General features: G+C 41.2%; 1 protein-coding gene across 10 annotated transcripts in view; it reads right to left on the bottom strand.

Moving 5' to 3' along the window:
• Ubr4 (ubiquitin protein ligase E3 component n-recognin 4) overlaps nucleotides 1–16,908 on the bottom strand; it is a 133,469-nt gene extending 116,561 nt beyond the window's left edge. For 8 of the 10 annotated variants that reach the window (XM_047542310.1, XM_047542320.1, XM_047542326.1 and 5 more), the window contains exons 1-9: nucleotides 16,710–16,908; nucleotides 9,045–9,142; nucleotides 7,648–7,751; nucleotides 6,746–6,875; nucleotides 6,502–6,641; nucleotides 5,266–5,368; nucleotides 4,992–5,133; nucleotides 4,712–4,836; nucleotides 612–736 (exon numbers count right to left, since the gene is read on the bottom strand). In XM_047542310.1, the coding sequence (XP_047398266.1) occupies nucleotides 612–736; nucleotides 4,712–4,836; nucleotides 4,992–5,133; nucleotides 5,266–5,368; nucleotides 6,502–6,641; nucleotides 6,746–6,875; nucleotides 7,648–7,751; nucleotides 9,045–9,142; nucleotides 16,710–16,885 (1,143 nt within the window). In that variant the 5' untranslated portion in view covers nucleotides 16,886–16,908. The remainder of the gene's footprint in view (nucleotides 1–611; nucleotides 737–4,711; nucleotides 4,837–4,991; nucleotides 5,134–5,265; nucleotides 5,369–6,501; nucleotides 6,642–6,745; nucleotides 6,876–7,647; nucleotides 7,752–9,044; nucleotides 9,143–16,709) is intronic. The other 2 variants (XM_047542335.1, XM_047542384.1) reach the window with 1 other exon arrangement.
• Between the last annotated feature and the right edge of the window lie 915 nt (nucleotides 16,909–17,823).

Below are 17,823 nucleotides of genomic sequence, written 5' to 3'. Positions count from 1 at the left end.
TGATATAATTCCACCATACTTTCTTGATCTTCATATGGAGCTAATGGCCACTTTCCATTTAGTTTAAATATCACTTTCTCAGAGGTAGTTCCTCCACCCAATCTAAAATAGCACACCATGCCTGCATGAGATGGCTTTTGATCACAGTTCTAGCTTACTGTATGCCTCTATTAAATCAGGAGGCTGAGGCAGGAAGATCACAAGTTTGAGGCTAGCCTCAGCAATGTAGACCCTGTCCCAAGATGAAAACTGAAAACGACTGGGGATATAGCTTGGTGGTAGAGCATCCCCCAAGTTCAATTCTCAGTGCCAGAAAAGAAAAAAGAAAAGAAAGTAGTATACAAACACCTAATAAGCCCTCAAATGCATTTGCTGACTGAATAATCTTCCACAAAGTCCACTGCCACCATAAAGTTGCAGTGTTTCCTAAAGAGTCAAAAAAGGGATACATCTTTGCAAACCAATATGCCAAATAAATCAGTCTTAGACTTACTTCCCAGGGAAAAGAATGGAGAGAATACCCTGAACCTTCTCCTCTGCTGAGGGAATGGAACTGGTATGTCCCCTCATCTGAATGATCAAGGGTCCCTATACCCAGAAGCTTGGCTTACACATTTCTGGACAATTGTAGCTGCATCACTTTCATAGTCTTCTTCTTTGGAGCTTGTGGACCCTGTCCGTACTTGCTGGGCACTACCCACATGAAGGATGGCCATGCAGGTTGCCACACTAACACCTAAAAAAGAACAAGCAGATTTCAAAACTGAAAGACAAATACACACCCCACTCATAAGCAATAAGCAATTCCATGACTGAGTATTAAACTCCATAAGAGCAAGACCATAATAAACATACTCACTCCACACAATCCAATAATCACACTCCTAGTTTACCCAAATGAGCAGAAAACTTATAACCACCCCACCCGGCCAAAAGAAACCAGCACATGAATATTTATTGCAGTTATATTCATAACTGCCTACAAATGGAAGTAAAAAAGACGTCCATCAATGGGGAAATAGATAAACAAACTGTGCTGTGCTGACAATGGAACATAAGTCAGCAATAAAAAAAGATGAGCTATCAAGTCAGAAAAGACATGAAAGAACCTTAAATGCATGTTTATCAAGTGAAAGAAAACAGTCTGAAAAGGCTACATACTGTATGATTTTGACTACATGCCATTCTGGGAAAGAAATACAAGAAAATACAACAGAAATGGTAAAAATGTCAAAGGTTACCAAGGGTTGGGTAAGAGGCTAAGGGTTAAATAGGTGAAGCATGGGGGATATTCTGGGCAGTGAAACTATTCTGTATGATATGATAATGATAAATACATAACATTATACATTTGTCAAAATCCATAGAGCTCTACAACACAAAGAGGGAACCCTAAAGCACTAAGGACTTCAATAGTAATGTGTCAGACTGGTTCATCAATGATAACAAATGTACCATACTTATTCCAGATGTTAACAGGGGAAACTATGCACGGGGAGAGGAGGTACAACAGACTTTTTTTTAATACTTGTTTTTCTTTTTGAGACAGGATCTCACTGTATTGCCCAGACAAGTCTCAAATTCCTGAACTCAAGGGATCCTCCTGACCTCAGCCTCCCAAATAACTGGGACTACAGGCATGTATCAACATACCCAGCTAAAATCTGGGTAATTTTTTTTTAATGAAAAAATTTTTTAATTTAAGATTTTGGCCATGCGAGGTGGCACACACCTGTAATCCCAGCAGTTCGGGAGGCTGAGGCAGGAGGATCATGAGTTCAAAGTCGGCCTCAGCAACTTAGCAAGGCCCTAAGCAACTCACCAAGACTCTGTCCCTAAATTAAAAAATACAAAAAACGGCTGGGGATGTGGCTCAATGGTTAAGCACCCCTGGGCTCAATTCTCAGTACAAAAAAAAAAAAATTTTAAGATTTTGGGGACGGGGTTGTAGCTCAGTGCTTACCTAGCACATGTGAAGCACTGGGTTCAATCCTCAGCACCACATAAAAACAAATAAGATAGCCAGGCGTGGTGGTGCACACCTGTAAACCCAGCAGCTCGGGAGGCTGAGACAGGAGAATCAAGAGTTCAAAGCTAGCCACTACAAAAGCAAGGCACTAAGCGACTCAGTGAGACCCTGTCTCTAAATAAAAAATACAAAACAGGGTTGGGGATGTGGCTCAGTGGTTGAGTGCCCCTGAGTTCAATCCCCAGTATCCCCCACAAAAAATTAAAAATTAAAAATTAAAAATAAAATAAAGGTATTGTGCCCATCTACACATTTTTTTCAAAAAAACTAAAAAAATTTTAAGATTATGAACCAGAAAAGCCAAACTTTATTTGGTATTTTTCAAAGGCATCGAAGTCAAATCTCTCTCCTTAAATTCCAAAGGATCAAATTTCAATAGTAAACTGAATCTGAGATATTAATCCAACTATGAATTTTTTTTTAAGTTGTAAGATGAACACAATACCTGTATTTTATTTGTTTTTATGTGGTGCTAAGGATCAAACCTAGGGCCTCACATGTGCTAGGCAAGCTCTCTACCACTGAGGCAAAACCCCAACCCCCAACTATGAATTTTTAAGAAATCTGTCACTGCCAGATGCAGTGGCACATACCTGTAATCCCAAAGACTCAGGAGACTGAGACAGGAGGATTTCAAATTAGAAGTTTGAAACCCTGTCTCAAAATAAAAAATAAAAGGACTGGGGATGTAGCTCAGTGGTAAAGTGCCTCTGGGGTTCAATTTCCAATACCAAAAAAGAAAAAGAAAAAGAAAGTTTTAATTCTTATCAATTTTAGTTACATTACATATTGACTAAATGCATTGAGATCCATGTGCTAGTCAAGAAATTCACTGAAAATCTAAATTAATAAACCCCAAATTAAAAAATATAAGATCGAATCAGATGGACACATAACAGGAAACTAAACACTGGACACTGAGTAGAGATAGCACATTTCCACATGTATCTTGAATTTCTTATTCTTAAGGCTACTTCTTTAGCTCAGGTCCTAAATGTGTCTTGCCTAAATGAACAGTAAATTTTTCCTAATCCATCTTCCTACCTCTAATATTTCCCCAGACAAAAATACCCTGTACTCCAATGCCTAAATGTTCTTCCTGTAAAACAAACTCAGATGCTCACAACCTTCAGAACCTTTTGTTGTCTATTGGATGTGGTCCAAATGACTTAGTCTGCATTTCTACATGAGCCTCCTTTCGGTCCATCTATACAACACCCACCAGGACCCATAAAACCCACAGACTTATACACTTGCATGCTTATGTAATACTTTCACCCAAATTCCAGAATACGTTTGGTCCTGCTTTTGACTCTGCCAAGGTGAAATCCTGTCTGTCTTTTAAGATACAGCATCAGAACTCCTTCGAGACTACTGCCTTCCTTAACTAAAATGAATTCTACTTCTAAAATTCTATAGCAAATTCCCCTCACCTCTCAGTATCTTTGACATAAAAAAAAAAGTTTTTTACTAATACCCTCTTAAACACAGATACCTTTATGTTTCTGTTTGTACGAAGATGCTCAAATTAAAGCTGTTCAGAGAATGTAGGGAGATTGGGCCAAGAGTGGTGATGCATGCCTGTAATCCCAGTGATTCAGGAGGCTGAAGCAGGAGGATCGCAAGTTCAAATGTAGCCTCAGCAATTAGTAAGGCCCTAAGCAACTTTGGCAGGTCCTGTCTCAAAATGAAAAATTTTTAAAAAGGGATGTGGAGGTGGTTCAGTGGTTAAACACCCCTGGGTTCAACACCCCCGGTATTACAAAAAAAAAAGAATGAAGGGAGATGAACCAACCTCACGATTTTCTTTTTAATATTTTTTAGCTGTGAACGGACACATACCTTTATTTTTATGTGGTGCCTCACACGTGCAAAGCAAACACTCTACCACTGAGCTATAACCTCACCCCTCAACAATTTCTTGATGCTCCCTAGGTCTAGTTTCTAAGACTGTCTGCACAAACCCTCACCTGCAGAACCAAGTGAATTTCTGAAAATGCTATACCTTCAAAGACATACCAGGCTATGGGATGTCCAAGACTTAAAAGCAAGGATCAGTTTTGAGTTAAAAAGTCACTTCAACAATAACTTCAAAGAATAAACACCAGCTGTCAGGAACTCCCTCCAAGACAGCATGGTCAATAGGAAGGAGGGATTTTATGGAAACACAGAGAATAGCATTCTTCATTTATCAACATAAACAGAAACCTTCCGTCCCACAAAGCCTCCTTCAAACCTGTTGCCACACCAAGACTCAATTTCTCCCTTGCTTGTGTGCCCAAAATATTCTATAAATCTTTTATTGCCTTTTTCATCTTCTCTTTTATATTATACTACTTAATCATTTCTTTTCTTCATGCTCAGGTACAGGCTCCCTGTAGGCAGGGATGATATATTATTCCTCTCGACACCTCCAAAGTTCTTGGCATTTTGTTCTTCATGCAGTAGACACTTAATATCCACACATACTATGAAATCCAATGTGCTATAACACAATGCCAGCAGTTAAACAGGAACCTTTACAAAGATTCCTACTGAGATTTTATTTCACCTACATGTGACATTAGAGAATCTCTAGGAGAAGGGAACAAGTAAAGTGGGACAGAGTACTCATGATTCTCATTGTCTCCTGAAAGTATATCTGTGTTTGAGAAAATAAGACCAGACATTTTAACTTCTCACCTGCATACAGACAACTTAGGCTGAGAACTGTCACGTCTTGTAGACGAGAAGGATTGAGAGGTTCCAACACAGGTAGAGAAAGAGTATCCAATGCCATAGTTACGTCAATCACCAGTGAATGAAAACTGGAACATAACAGAGAAAATCAAGGAAGATCAAAGGTGTCTCCTAGAATTGCTTGCTTCTATAATTTGGTTAAAAAAATTAGCATGCCATAAAAATGAACCAGGTATATCTCTTTCAATTAAAATGTAAAGCACAGCTCAGAAGAGCACCTCACCCATTACGAACAGCTGTGGCATCTGCAACCGTCGCAGGCATGATGAAGAAGGAATTGGCTGACACTGCATCCTGGAACCGATTGATGTAGCGTAGGAAATACGGCAGGTTCAGACACACACGTAGTAGCTTCTCTGAGCCACCTGCATTAGTGAACACACACAACCTCACAAACAAGACTCTATTTGATGTCTGTTTTCTCCACATGGAAGAAGCACGCTTAAGGAGTTTTTGTAAGCACAGAAACCATTTTCCAACATCAGCTAGTGTCTTACCAAGCTCTTGAAGACTAGCCACATTCTGAGCTATAAATACATTCTTGGTTTTGATAGCAGAGGCTTGATCTGTGGATGACTGGTCATCATTTTCTCCTTCCACCTGAAAAGTAACACAGGTCTATCAAGACACTACCTACCACCTGTTCACTGCAAGCTACCCTACTATATACACAATGAAAGGTGAGCAGCAGCTCCAGGGATACTCAGACTCCCGAATGATGGGAAGAACAAAAAAAATTCCTCACGAATAGTGGAGGAAAAAACCACTATTTTCCCAAGAGGAGGGAAAAATACCTGTTCTACAGCTAACATAGAGTGATGGCTTTTTTTTTTTTTTTTTTTTCTTCTGGTAGTGGGAATTAAACCCAGGCGCACTCTGTCACTGAGTTATATCCCCAGCCTTTTCTATTTTACTTCTTAAATTCTGAAACCAGGTTTCACTAAATTTAGAACTAAACTTAGAACCTTGCCAAGTTGCTTAGGCTGGCCTTGAACTTAAAATCCTCCTGCCTCAGCCTCCCAAATCACTGGAATTACATGTGTATATCACCACATCCAGCTAGAGTGATGCCTTTTACAGAAAATTGTATATATGGTCTTTTTTTTTTTTTTTTTTGCACTGGGGACTGAACCCAGGGGAACTTTACCACTGAACTATATTCCCACATTCCCAATCCTTTTTTTTTTTTGAGACAGGGTCTCACTGAGAGTCTCATTAAGTTACTGAGCCTGATCTCAAACTTGCAATCCTCCTGCCTTGGCATCCCAAGTCACTAGGGTTATGGGCATGCACAACTGTGCCCAGCTTCTATATGGTCTTTATGCATTGAAATTGCCTACAAGAATGATCACCAAACTAGTAATAACTGTGGACAGAACCAATTGGGATGAATTTTACTTTCATTGTTTTGTATTCCTTTTTTTCTACCACAGGCATGCACAGTCATGCATGGCTTAACAGGAAATACATTCTAAAAAATGTATCATTGGACAATTGTCATTGTACAAACATCTCAGAGTATACGTACACAAACTAAGATGGCTATGAGGTCACACTAGGTGATATAACTTCATAGGACCACCATTGTATATATGGTCCATCTTTGACCAAAATGTTATATATGGTATGTGACTATCACTTTATATCACAAATACAAAATACATAATTTTTTTTTCCAGTGTTACCACCTTAACAAATCCCAGAGATGAGGCTATTTGGCTGAAGGAACTCACCAGAGCCTGTGGACTGATAGGTGGTGAGGCTACAGTTCTAGGGTTAAAAACTGAGGTCAGCTGGTTCAAAAAATTCATCTGTACCTCCTTCTGCCTCAGCTCGGGGCTTACTGGTGAGGCCAGCTCTTTCTGGTCTTCCACTGTAACATAACAAAAGCAAAAATGGGGATTAGCAGAGTGCCACCGAAAGGCGAAGCTGGCTGATGAGGTGGCCATAAACTACGTCTGGAGAAGGAATACGCACCATCTGAAAGTGTCTTCACTGTTTGAGGCAGCTTGGCAGATTTCATCATTGCTGTAAATGTGATAATTTCAGTTCTATCTAGTCGGCTACAGCCAGTGCACAGGCCCTTGATTAGGAGAATCAAGTGTTTCTGAAAAGAAAACAAATTCAAATATGTCTTTCAGGAGATTCTACTCTTTTGGGAGTTCCAACGGGCACAGGGCCAAATTTACGTTGCATAAAGAACTGCAGTTCAGCAGGGAAGGAAAACAAACAAACAAAAAAAGCAGAGATGGAAAGCTGATGATCCTCAGACCCCACCTGACTTGCAGATTTGTCTTATTCTCATAGTCATTTTGTTTCCCCAATTTGACATTATGTGCAAGTTTTTTAAAAATGGAAGGTTTCACATGCAAATCCAGAATTCTTACGTCTCTCAACAATTCACAAGATATTACCACTTGAGGCCCCCATTTCTACATGGCAACAATTAGAGCCAAGTAATGGCTGGTTCCTTTCAGTGGGGCCTACGACCTTGTCAACCAGCACAATTCACCCTTGCTCTGTCACCTGCCTGGTCCCTTAAGTACATAAGTTTGCAATCCTTGAAAAAGACTCTACAGTCCTATCCACCAAAGGGTGACAAACTACAGCCCCAATTCAACCCACTTCCTGTTTTTCCAAATGAATTTTAATGGAACTCAGCCATATTCCTTCATTTACATATCCTCTATGGCTGTGTTCACAGTACAAAGGCAGAGCTGACTAGCTGCAACCATTATTACAGAGTCCACAAATTATTCACTATTCAATTACAGAGGTTTACCAATCTCTGCTCTATGCCATCCGTTTTCCATCAATCCCACTGGTTAATCACAAATCCTACTTCAAAGTAAGGTCCAGAAAGAGCCCATCACTCTCACCTGGGACACAGCACAAGCCTCATCTGGATTCTCAAGACGCAGGAGAGAAAACTCAATTAGGACTTTACAGGCTGCTGCCACCGACTGAAGTTGGTTCCGGGGAACTGAGAAAGTAATAAACCTTACTTAATCTGACTGTTCAGCCTCACAGTCAAAAAGCCAAATAAAACAAATGTTGAGTTCTGTATGTTCAACATTCCCAATATCATTCCATGAAAATAATTATTCAAAACCAACAAGCCAAGGAGTAAAGACATTTTGGCATTGATAACCATCAATTGCTTATAGATTCATTCATCTTACGCTACTGGAAATTAAAATAATGATAATAGGAAATATGTTACACTAAGTGCCAAGCACTTCAAATGATATTAACTTATTTAATCCTTAGACATAAACCTATAAGGCAGGTATTATTTTCCTCTCCCATTTTTAAAAGACAAACAAACTAAAGTACAGAGAGGTTAAATGGCTTGCCCATCACATTAAAGTTCAGGAAACCTGCCTCTTGAGTTTATGCTCCTGACCACAAGAGTAACCTCCGCTCTTTTCCCATAGGTTCTAAATAACTTTTTAGTTTCTTTTTTTTTTTTTTTTTTTGGCAATGCTGGGGATCGAAACCAGGGCCTTGTGCTTGCAAGGGAAGCACTCTACCGACTGAGCTACCTCCCCAGCCCTGACTTTTTAGTTTCTTAAAGCTACAGTGGCTTTCTTAGCAGCTGTCAGTGCCTATATATAAGAAACAACACTGGACACAGATTATTCAAAGGCTCTGTAGTTTCTTTTGATTTACATGCTTAGCAAACGATTCAAATAAATAAATAACTAGAATTCTTCAGAACTATTTAATATAGGATAAAAATAAACTGAAAAAGCAAAAGTTCAGAAATAATGAAAAATAGGGCTTGGTCCCTCTGAGGATAGGAAAATTCAGAAAATGAGGAACTAAAGTTGAAATCTTTTCATAAACCAGAGAACACAAGAGGAGAATTCACATTCTCACCAAAACCAACAAGGAACAGTGTCTTGATTAACTGATAACCCTGCAGATTAGCAGTTAATTTCTGGGGATACCAATATCCCACCAAATTCATATACCAGTAATTAATTGTGTGAAATCAACAAAATGCTTCTGATTAAGAAGGAAAGGAAGGTTGACTTGATGGTCATAAAGCAGATGCCAAGGCACAACAGCTTTTACAGGCCACTCAGCTGGCCTAGGTAAGGGAGCCACCGGAACCCAGCACAGCTGGCAATTGTCTCCACTCCTCAGTGAACAGCTTAGGAGTGCTAAAACACAGACCTCATTAACAACTTGCTGGGATGATCTGACAAGAGGATAAACAATCCCCCTATTCACAAGCCCTCAAAGGAGGTGACAAGAGTAGAATACTTACTAAGGCTGCAAACTGTTGTAATATAGTGTGTGGAAAGCGCAACAAAAGAGGAGTAGAAGGGCTCGTACTGCTTCTCATGGTGCAGGATTTCTGACTCACTGTAAAGAAAACAATGCAGTCAACATTATTAAGTGCCTACCATGTGTCACACATCCCTTTATATCCCTTCATTTAACCCTTTTCAACAGCCCTGCATGGTAGGTAGTATTCTCTATATTCAAGATTTGGAGCTGGGGATGTGGCTGTCGTAGAGCACTCGCCTAGCATGCATGAGGCCCTGGGTTTAATTTCCAACATCACAAAAAAAATTTTTTTTTTAAATTCGAAGGTGAAGCTTATAGACTTAAATATCTTGTTCAAGGTATCAGGCTTAGTAAGAAGCAGAGGCTGATAAACAGAAAACATTTTCAAACTCATTCAAAGACACACAAGTAAAAACATAAGAGGATACCAGTTTGTCCTGTATTATTGATTGGCAAAGACCAAAAGCTAATAACATCTTCATCATTGATAATCAAAAGTGGGTAGAACAGAGCACTCAAGATACTGTTGGTAGAATTGGACGTGGCGGTGCACGCCTGTAATTCCAGCAACTCAGGAAGCTGAGGAAGGAGGATCCTTAAGTGAAAGCTAGCCTCAATCCCCAGCCCCAGGGGAAAAAGAAAAAAAAAAAAAAAAAAAAAAAAGACTGTGTTAGTAGAAATACAGATTAAAATAACCCATTTTGAAGACCACATAATACTAGCCCAGAATTCAGTGATTTGTAAAGAATTAATTCAAAGTTTTAAAAAAATTAAATAAAATCCTATGAGCCAAGTTAAAATCCAAAATTTACCACCAGAGTACCATAACATCTCCCCTCGTCCACACCCACCCCCTAGGAAGTTAAAGTTAGATAATAACAGATTTGGTGATTTTCGAACCACATTCCTCCTCTCTAGCTAAGGAAATGCCCTATTCTATGAAAATCTGAAGTCCAACTAGTTCTAAAGGCTAGATACAATGAAGTCGTTTTCTCTATCAAGTCAGATGCCACTCCACAGAACATGAAACACAGGACAAAGAAAAGAGTAAAATGTATCTTATTTAATGGAAAGAGTAGAGTTGCATGGCTCAATAGTTTCCTTAGTAAATTCATCCCCAGCAAGAAGTATCAGCCTAGGAAAGGAAACAAACAGTTGGAACTCTATTCACTGCCAGCAAGACTATTCACTTGCAAAATGAACATAGGAGCCAAAAAGCCAAGGCGATGTTTGGAAGGTGAGTGTTGAATACCTCAAGTAACACTGCAGAGTCTGGCATTGCCAGGACTTTGTTATTTGGAGATTTATCAAGATTAAGTGGGTATTTATCAAAGATTAGTCCTTTATTTTAGAATAGCTACATACATATATATGTAGCTATACACATATATACACATGTACAGAGAGAGAGAGAAAAAGAGAACACCTATGATGTACAAGGATCTTCCTGAGGCCCGGAGTTCGATCCCCAGTACTGCAAAAAAAAAAAAAAAAAAAAAGGATCTTCCTGTCCAACAAGGGTCATTTTAACCCTACTTGTCATGCTAATTAAAATAGAAGAAAGAGGCAAATGAGGTGGAACATGCCTTTTAATCCCAGCAATTTGGGAGGCTGAGACAGGAGAACTACAAATTCTAAGTCAGTCTCAGCAATTTAGCAGGACTCTGTCTGAAAATAAAAATAAAGTGCCAGGGATGCAGCTCAATGCTAAAGCATCCCTGGGTTCAATTCCAGCACCCCATCCCCCAAAAGGAGGAAATATCAGGTGCAGTGGTCCACACCTATAATCCCACAGACATTGGAGGCTGAGGCAGGAAGATTGCAAGTTCAACCTGGGAAACTTAGTGAGAACTTGTCTCAAAATAAAATTTTTAAAAATAGCCGGGCATGTAGTTCACAGGCAGAATGCTCCTGGATTCAATTCCCCACACCACAAAAAAAAAAGGAAAAAAGAAAAAAAAAAAAAAAAAAAAAAAAAAAAAAAAAGCACTCAAAATTCTTGATCAGCTCATTTGCAACTCATGTGTTCAGTAAAAAACTACTAAATCCCCTTTCTTCTCCCTTATGCACTTGGTTTTTCCTTCACTTCAATTTACTTTCTTATTCACTATTCTAAGGTTCTCCTGCTCCGTAATTTGATGTGTTTTACGAGTCATTTACCTTCACTGCTTTATTTTTAAAACTCAGAGCTGCTTACCCCATTTTTTTGAGCTGAACAGGTTTACCAATCTAGGAGAAACACTGCCCACCCAAAGAACAAACTCGTTCTGTGCTTTCACTCCCAATCTGGTAAGGAAGTGCATCCAAACAACACAGCATTAAACCCACTGAGGTGCCTGGCAGTGTCACTCATTGCTTGTGTTTCATTTAGGGAGAGGACTGGACCCAGGGCCTTGTGGATCCATTGAGACTTAACAAACTTCTTCCCCTAGATATATACAACAGTCTTACTTCAGGAAGGAAATGGAAGAATGCACTTTGGGGGGGAAGGGACTGGGGTCATGGCTCAGTGGTAGAGTACTTGCCTAGCACGTGTGAGGTACTGGGTTCAAGTCTCAGCACCACATTAAAAAATAAAGGCATTTTAAAAAAAGAATGCACTCTGGGGAAAGATGAACACTGGCAGAGGAAATAAGAAGCACTCTTCACCTCCACTTATAATTTGCTTAGGACAACTAAGGATTAGTTTTTAAAAGACTTGAAGAAGAGTAGAAAAGTATCAGACATTTTTGTCACTTTTTTGAGACAGGGTCTTGTTACATTCCCCAGGTTGGGTTTGAACTTGTGAATCCTCTAGACTCTGCCCCGAGTAGCAAGTAGCAGGGGTTACAGGCACATGCCACCATGACTTCGTTGTCAGATCTCTGGATTTTTAAAGAAAGTGTCAGAGTCATGAGTCACCTAATAAAAATGTACTGCCACACTTCCCTACCCCACCCTCATTCCCCAATAAACTGACAGACACCAAAACACCACAGTATGCTCAGAATTGTAGGGCAAGAGGTTAGGTGGAAAGACAGGAATGAAGAAATTGAAGGCAGATACAGCACGAAGGAGAAAAATAGACTTAAAGGTGAAAGTATGCCTGTATTCTGGTCAGTCAAGGTCTCTTCCTGAAACACCTGCCTCCTCTAACACACATTCCAACAATAGCACCACAGAGGTTGAAACACTGTGGATGGACATGGAATCTGAGGCTTTTCTGTTCCGTGATAAATAAATGCAGTGCAGAGCACAAAAGGAAACAGCAGCTAAGCAGCCAGGTCAGAGAAATCCAATTTGATGTGTAAGTGAGAAAAGAATTGACTGGAGTTTAGAAATATCTACCTCACTTTAGGAGGAGATGGAAATCTAAGGAGAAGCATAATAAAAGTTTCCGGATTCACCTCACTTCTCCCTCTTTGGTAACATTGTACATGTTTCAAAAACTGTAAACTCCACAAGTACCCAACATCTCAGCAGATACATGAACTTCTAAGTACAGAATCCATTACATTTGTTTCATAATTTACACATACATACATATTCTATTGTTACCCAAAAAACTAAGTGCTTTCTTTCAGATACTTTCCTCACACATTGACAGATCTATGGTGAATGACTTAGAAGACATAGAAACATCAGTCACGAGAATTCATCTCACCCTATCTTTTGATGGTGAGCTTTTTGGCCCTGTAGGTCAACCATCAACCTATGCCCCACAGTTTACAAATGCTAAAGCACATTTGTGCAGTATAGCAACACAAGCTCCTTTTCAAGATTTTAAAGAAATGACTGTGTGGTACCTAATGACAAGATTGTAACAGCTTTTCCTTCCCAAGTAGATGTCTTTGCCCTAAATTCTATCAAATATCTGGGAGGCAGAGATTGTCAGAGGCTTATAAGTAAAGAGGTCAGGTTAGCTCAGAGGAAAAGTTTGTTTTGGAGTTTGGTGTTTTTTTCTTTTCCAGTTTGTTTTAGATCTATACTCAATGGCAACGATGTTCACCAAATTATCTTGCAGAGTTAAGAAATTTTGTACACTTTAACACAGAAAGCTACATTCAGCAATTATACCAATTAATCCTATGAATAGTATGTGCTCCATTGAACAAGTTTTAACTCCACTTCTGATCTGAAAAGATAATCTTGTTTAAAAGATTTTTAAGTCTTTACTACTAAAAGACATGCTAGCTATAGACAATGGTGACACAAACCTGTAATCCCAGAGGGTTGGGAGGCTGAGGTCGGAGGATCACAAGTTCAAGCCCAGCCTCAACAACTTAGCAAGGCCCAAAGCAACTTAATGAGACCCCCATATCAAAATAAAAAGCAAAAAGGGTTGGAGATGCAGCTCAGTGGCAAACAGATCCTTGATTAAATCTCCGGTACCAAAAAAAAAAAAAAAAAAAAAAAAAAAGAGAGAGAGAGAGAGAGAGAGGGAGACAGGAGAGAAAAAATAAACTACCCTGTCAATATTTCAGGTATCTTTTTCCTTTAAAAACCTAATGACAATTTTTTTTTTTTGGGGGGGGCAGTGGTACCAGGGATTGAACTCAGGGGCACTTGGCCACTGAGCCACATCCCCAGCCCTATTTTGTATTGTGTTTAGAGACAAGGTCTCACTGAGTTTTTAGCACCTCACTTTTGCTGAGGCTGGCTTTGAACTCATGATCATCCTGCCTCAGCCTCCAGAGCTGCTGGGATTACAGGTGTGCACTACCAAGCCCACCTCCTAATGACACTTTTTACTTCACAATTTATCCATGCTAATGCTAATCCATTCCTCCTTCATTTCACAATTTGGTTCTGAAGTCAAACAAACTTATCAAAAAAAGTCTAGCTCTAAGAAATTGTAATCTATCTTTGCCTCAAAGGGTCAATTTCAACCATAAAAGCATGAAAGAATAGTTAGGAAGTAGAATGGTGGAGTACTGAGGAATCTCTCAGAATAAGTGTCATCATATCCAACAATCAAAGGAGAGGAATTCAATAGATGAGCAGGCTGCCAGACAGGAAGTAAAAGCTGATACGATGGAACCAGGACATCAAAAAGGGAAGCAGAGAATGGTAAATTACAACAGAAAAATAGAAGGTCCCTGGAGACAGGGAAGAAAAACAGGGCAGGCATAACAATAGAAAGAAATAAGGGAACTACAGAAATTAGGAGTGGCAGCCACACAAGCAAAGTACAGCCTGGGCATCTAAACCTGCGATTAAATCGGAAGACAAACCCCACCTCGGTATGTCAGTGTCTACTTTGATCCGGTACTATATACTCTGTGGCTATAACTCAATATACAAGAAATGATTCCACAATTTGAGATCCTCTCTTCAGTTTTTGGAAAGTCACAGAAAACTTCTCAGAACGGATGACATGGTATAAAATTTGTGTGTTCTAAAGTAGGAATCAGTGCACTATGACTGGCAGGTCAAATTCACCTAGTTGCCTATCTTTGTACAGCCCATATCTAAGAATTTTTTTAAGATATATGTGTGTGTGTGTGTGTGTGTGTGTGTGTGTGTGTATATATATATATATATATATATATTTTAGTTTTAGGTGGACACCTTTATTTTATTTTTATGTGGTGCTGAGGATCGAACCCAGGGCCTCACACATGGGCAAGAGCTTTACCACTGAGCCACAACTCCAGCCCCTAAGAATGGCTTTTCAATTTTTTTGAGGGTTTAATATTACGTGACATGCAAACATCACATGAAATTCAAATTTCAGCATCCGTGCCTAAGATTCTGAACATAACTGCACCCCATTCATTTATGTACAGTATTGCCCATAGCTGCATTGGAAGAGTTAACAGGCCAGAGACCACAGGACCTGCTACTATGTGGCCTTTTTCAGAAACTTTGCTGATACCAAGCTCTACACCAAAATGAACATTTGATTTGTTTAACTGTTATACACCATAAAGAACATGTAAGCCAGATATTTCTTCTGTAAATTTTTCTTATGATCATACTCCTCTTACAAGGCCTGAAGAGGTCAAATGACAGGCATTCAAAATTAACTGAGCCACAAAAAACAAAACAGAGCCTTCAAAGATCTTGCCTTCCAATAAAACTATTACTAAACCCATCAGTTTGAACTTCTTTTCTAAACCAAAGAGAGAGGTCTTACTAATGACTACAAACACAGACAACTATTGATTATCTGAGCTAATACAGGGTGTGGGAGGGATCACTAGTGCCTCAACTGTCAAAATTCAAACCTAGTGTGATGAATTTGGTTTTGGCTCCTTCAGCAGGTTGGAGGAGTTGCTTAACTATTACACTTTAAAAGGTGTGGCCCCAGAATACAACTATGTTCAGGAGGTTTTATAACCTTCTCAGTTCACATCCACAAAACATATAAGAAAATGTTCTAAACAGAGTGGAACATTATTAACTGCAAGTAACATTATGAGTATGATTCTGGGGGGGGGGGATACCACTAATCTAAATGTTTAAGACAGTTTTTAAAAAAGGCTACATAATTTCAGAGTGCTATCTTTGACACTTGTTTACATCTTTAGAACATTCACAGCTTACTAAGTAGGAAGGGAAAAAAATCCACTTGTTAACTCTGAAGTTACCAAACCTGACAATTATTTTATTATAATTTTTAAAATTCTGCATCCAAAACATCACAAGTCGAAGAACAATAATAAGCACCAAAATAGATAATATGTCAAACCATGAGCCTTCCTTGATTAACCCATAGCAATTTCTAACCTTCTTGATAACACTTAGATATACCCTTGTTGGCAAGAAGCTAAAGTGACCCAGTTAGCAACTGCAGGGAGTCGCGGAAGCAAGGTTTGGCTAGAAAAATGAAAGTGAGACTGGCCTTAAAAGTGTTAAGTCTACTACTAAACTAATGAAAGACAGCTCTGAGTACATTATGTCAGGAAAAGGTAGACACTGAGACCACCGCCTTCCTGTGAACATGACTCTTGCAGCCTAAGAATCTCTGCAAAACAAAACCAAACCATGAAACAGCAAGGCAACAAACAGTCCCGTGTAAGTCTGAAGATATTTTATTGCACGAGAGGGATGAGGAAGTACACACTCCTTTGAGAAAACGCTCTCTCAGACTCGCAGGCTGCGAGGTCTTCAATCAAACACTGTTACAGCAGAAATGTGCAAGGGATGCAAAGTAAAAAGAAAGTCATCGGGGGAAACTAGTGGCTTCAGTCACAGAAATAACACGTGCCCCTGGTGATTACAGCACCACGAGAAGACCGTTATCAAATTATGTGGTAGGTCTCCAATTTAAACCCCGGGCTGCGCTCCGGCCCAGGCTAGGAGGACGAGTGCGGGCGAGAAATGCAAACTCATCCAAGCCCTGACCTTAGCACGGGACAGCCCGGAGGACGTTTCACTTAGGGCGCGATGCATCTCAAAGTCACTCCAACGTGTGCGGCCACGCCCTCCCGCGAGGCCGCCTCAAAAGTTTTGCTCTGGAGGGGAAATTGAGGCACAGATGGCTTCCAGGGGCTGGTGAGGGAAGCGCGGCAAGCCCTGGCCTCCAGGGTCCGGGCGCCCGAGGCCGCGGCTGGGGCGGGGGTCCCTGAGAGCAGCAGGCGGCCCGGGAAGCGGGTCCAGACGATCCGGCTCCCCTCCCCTCCCCCCTGCGCCGCCCGCCGGGGCCGCCGCCCGGTACCTCTCGATGACTGAGGCCACCAGCTGCGGCAACTCCTTCATCTCGAAGGCGGAGTAGGACGCGGACAGCAGGGGCCGCACCGCCACCTCCCAGCCCGGGGTCGTGTCCGCCCCCGCTGCCGGGGCCCCGGGCGCCGGCGCCGCTGCCGCCGCCTCTTCGCCGCCGCTCGTCGCCATCTTCCGTCGTACTACTGCGGCTCCCTCCGGGGGCTTGCCACCGGCTCAGCGCCGCCTCCCGGGAGGGGGCGGAAGTGACGCAATCTGTCGCGTCAGGCTGCGCGCCGCAGTCGCCGGTCAAAAAACGCGACGCGCGGGCGGCCTCGGCCCTCACAGGAGAAACGAGGCGCGGCTCCGGGCGGGTCGGAGGTGCTGCGCCTGCGCAGAACCTAGCTCCGCGCGCGGGCGGGGGGAGCGCTGGCCTCTGCGCCTGCGCGCCGGGGGCGCTGCTGCAGGTGGGTTCGATGTGGCCCCGCGAAGCCCGGGACAGGTGAGCTCCGGGTTGGATTCGTGGGATGTGCGGGATGGCAGGGCGGACTGCGCATCCGCGAAGGTACTGGCCTCAGCCCGGGCAGGCCGAGGAGGAGAAGAGCAGACCGCAGCCTCATGACTCACACGCGTCCCGCTCCTAGCGTGCCTACAGCGGTCATATACTAGCACTTCACAGGATGCACACTTTCTCCATCTCACTCCACCTTGCAGACACCACCTTGCAGTTATTTTACTCACTAATCCTCTTCTCTTCACTCTCAAATACTTTATTTGGATTTCCCTCAGCAACAATCCTACCAGCTTGTATTTGCATCACTTTCCAATGTTTCTGGCTAATAATTGGAGAAGGCGCCCCAGATAAAGATTTTCCTTGATAAATACCACATTTATTTCAATATTGGAGGCTTGTTCTTGTGTTGCCTCAAAGATTTGGGAATGGCATCGACAGCCTAACTTTAGATGACAAAGAAACAGACTAAACCACTTCTGGATGAAATAAGATTTTGAAATATCTGACCCAGAAAACAGACAGAAACTAAAGACTAGTAAGAAAGTTTTATGAATTAACTGAAGGACTTAAAATCCCAAGCAAAGAACTTTTGATCCCAACTGGCTGGGCATGGAAC

The sequence above is a fragment of the Sciurus carolinensis genome, chromosome 1, assembly GCF_902686445.1.
Source record: "Sciurus carolinensis chromosome 1, mSciCar1.2, whole genome shotgun sequence".
Classification (NCBI taxonomy): domain Eukaryota; kingdom Metazoa; phylum Chordata; class Mammalia; order Rodentia; family Sciuridae; genus Sciurus; species Sciurus carolinensis.
This window is presented reverse-complemented; position numbering and strand designations above follow the sequence as displayed.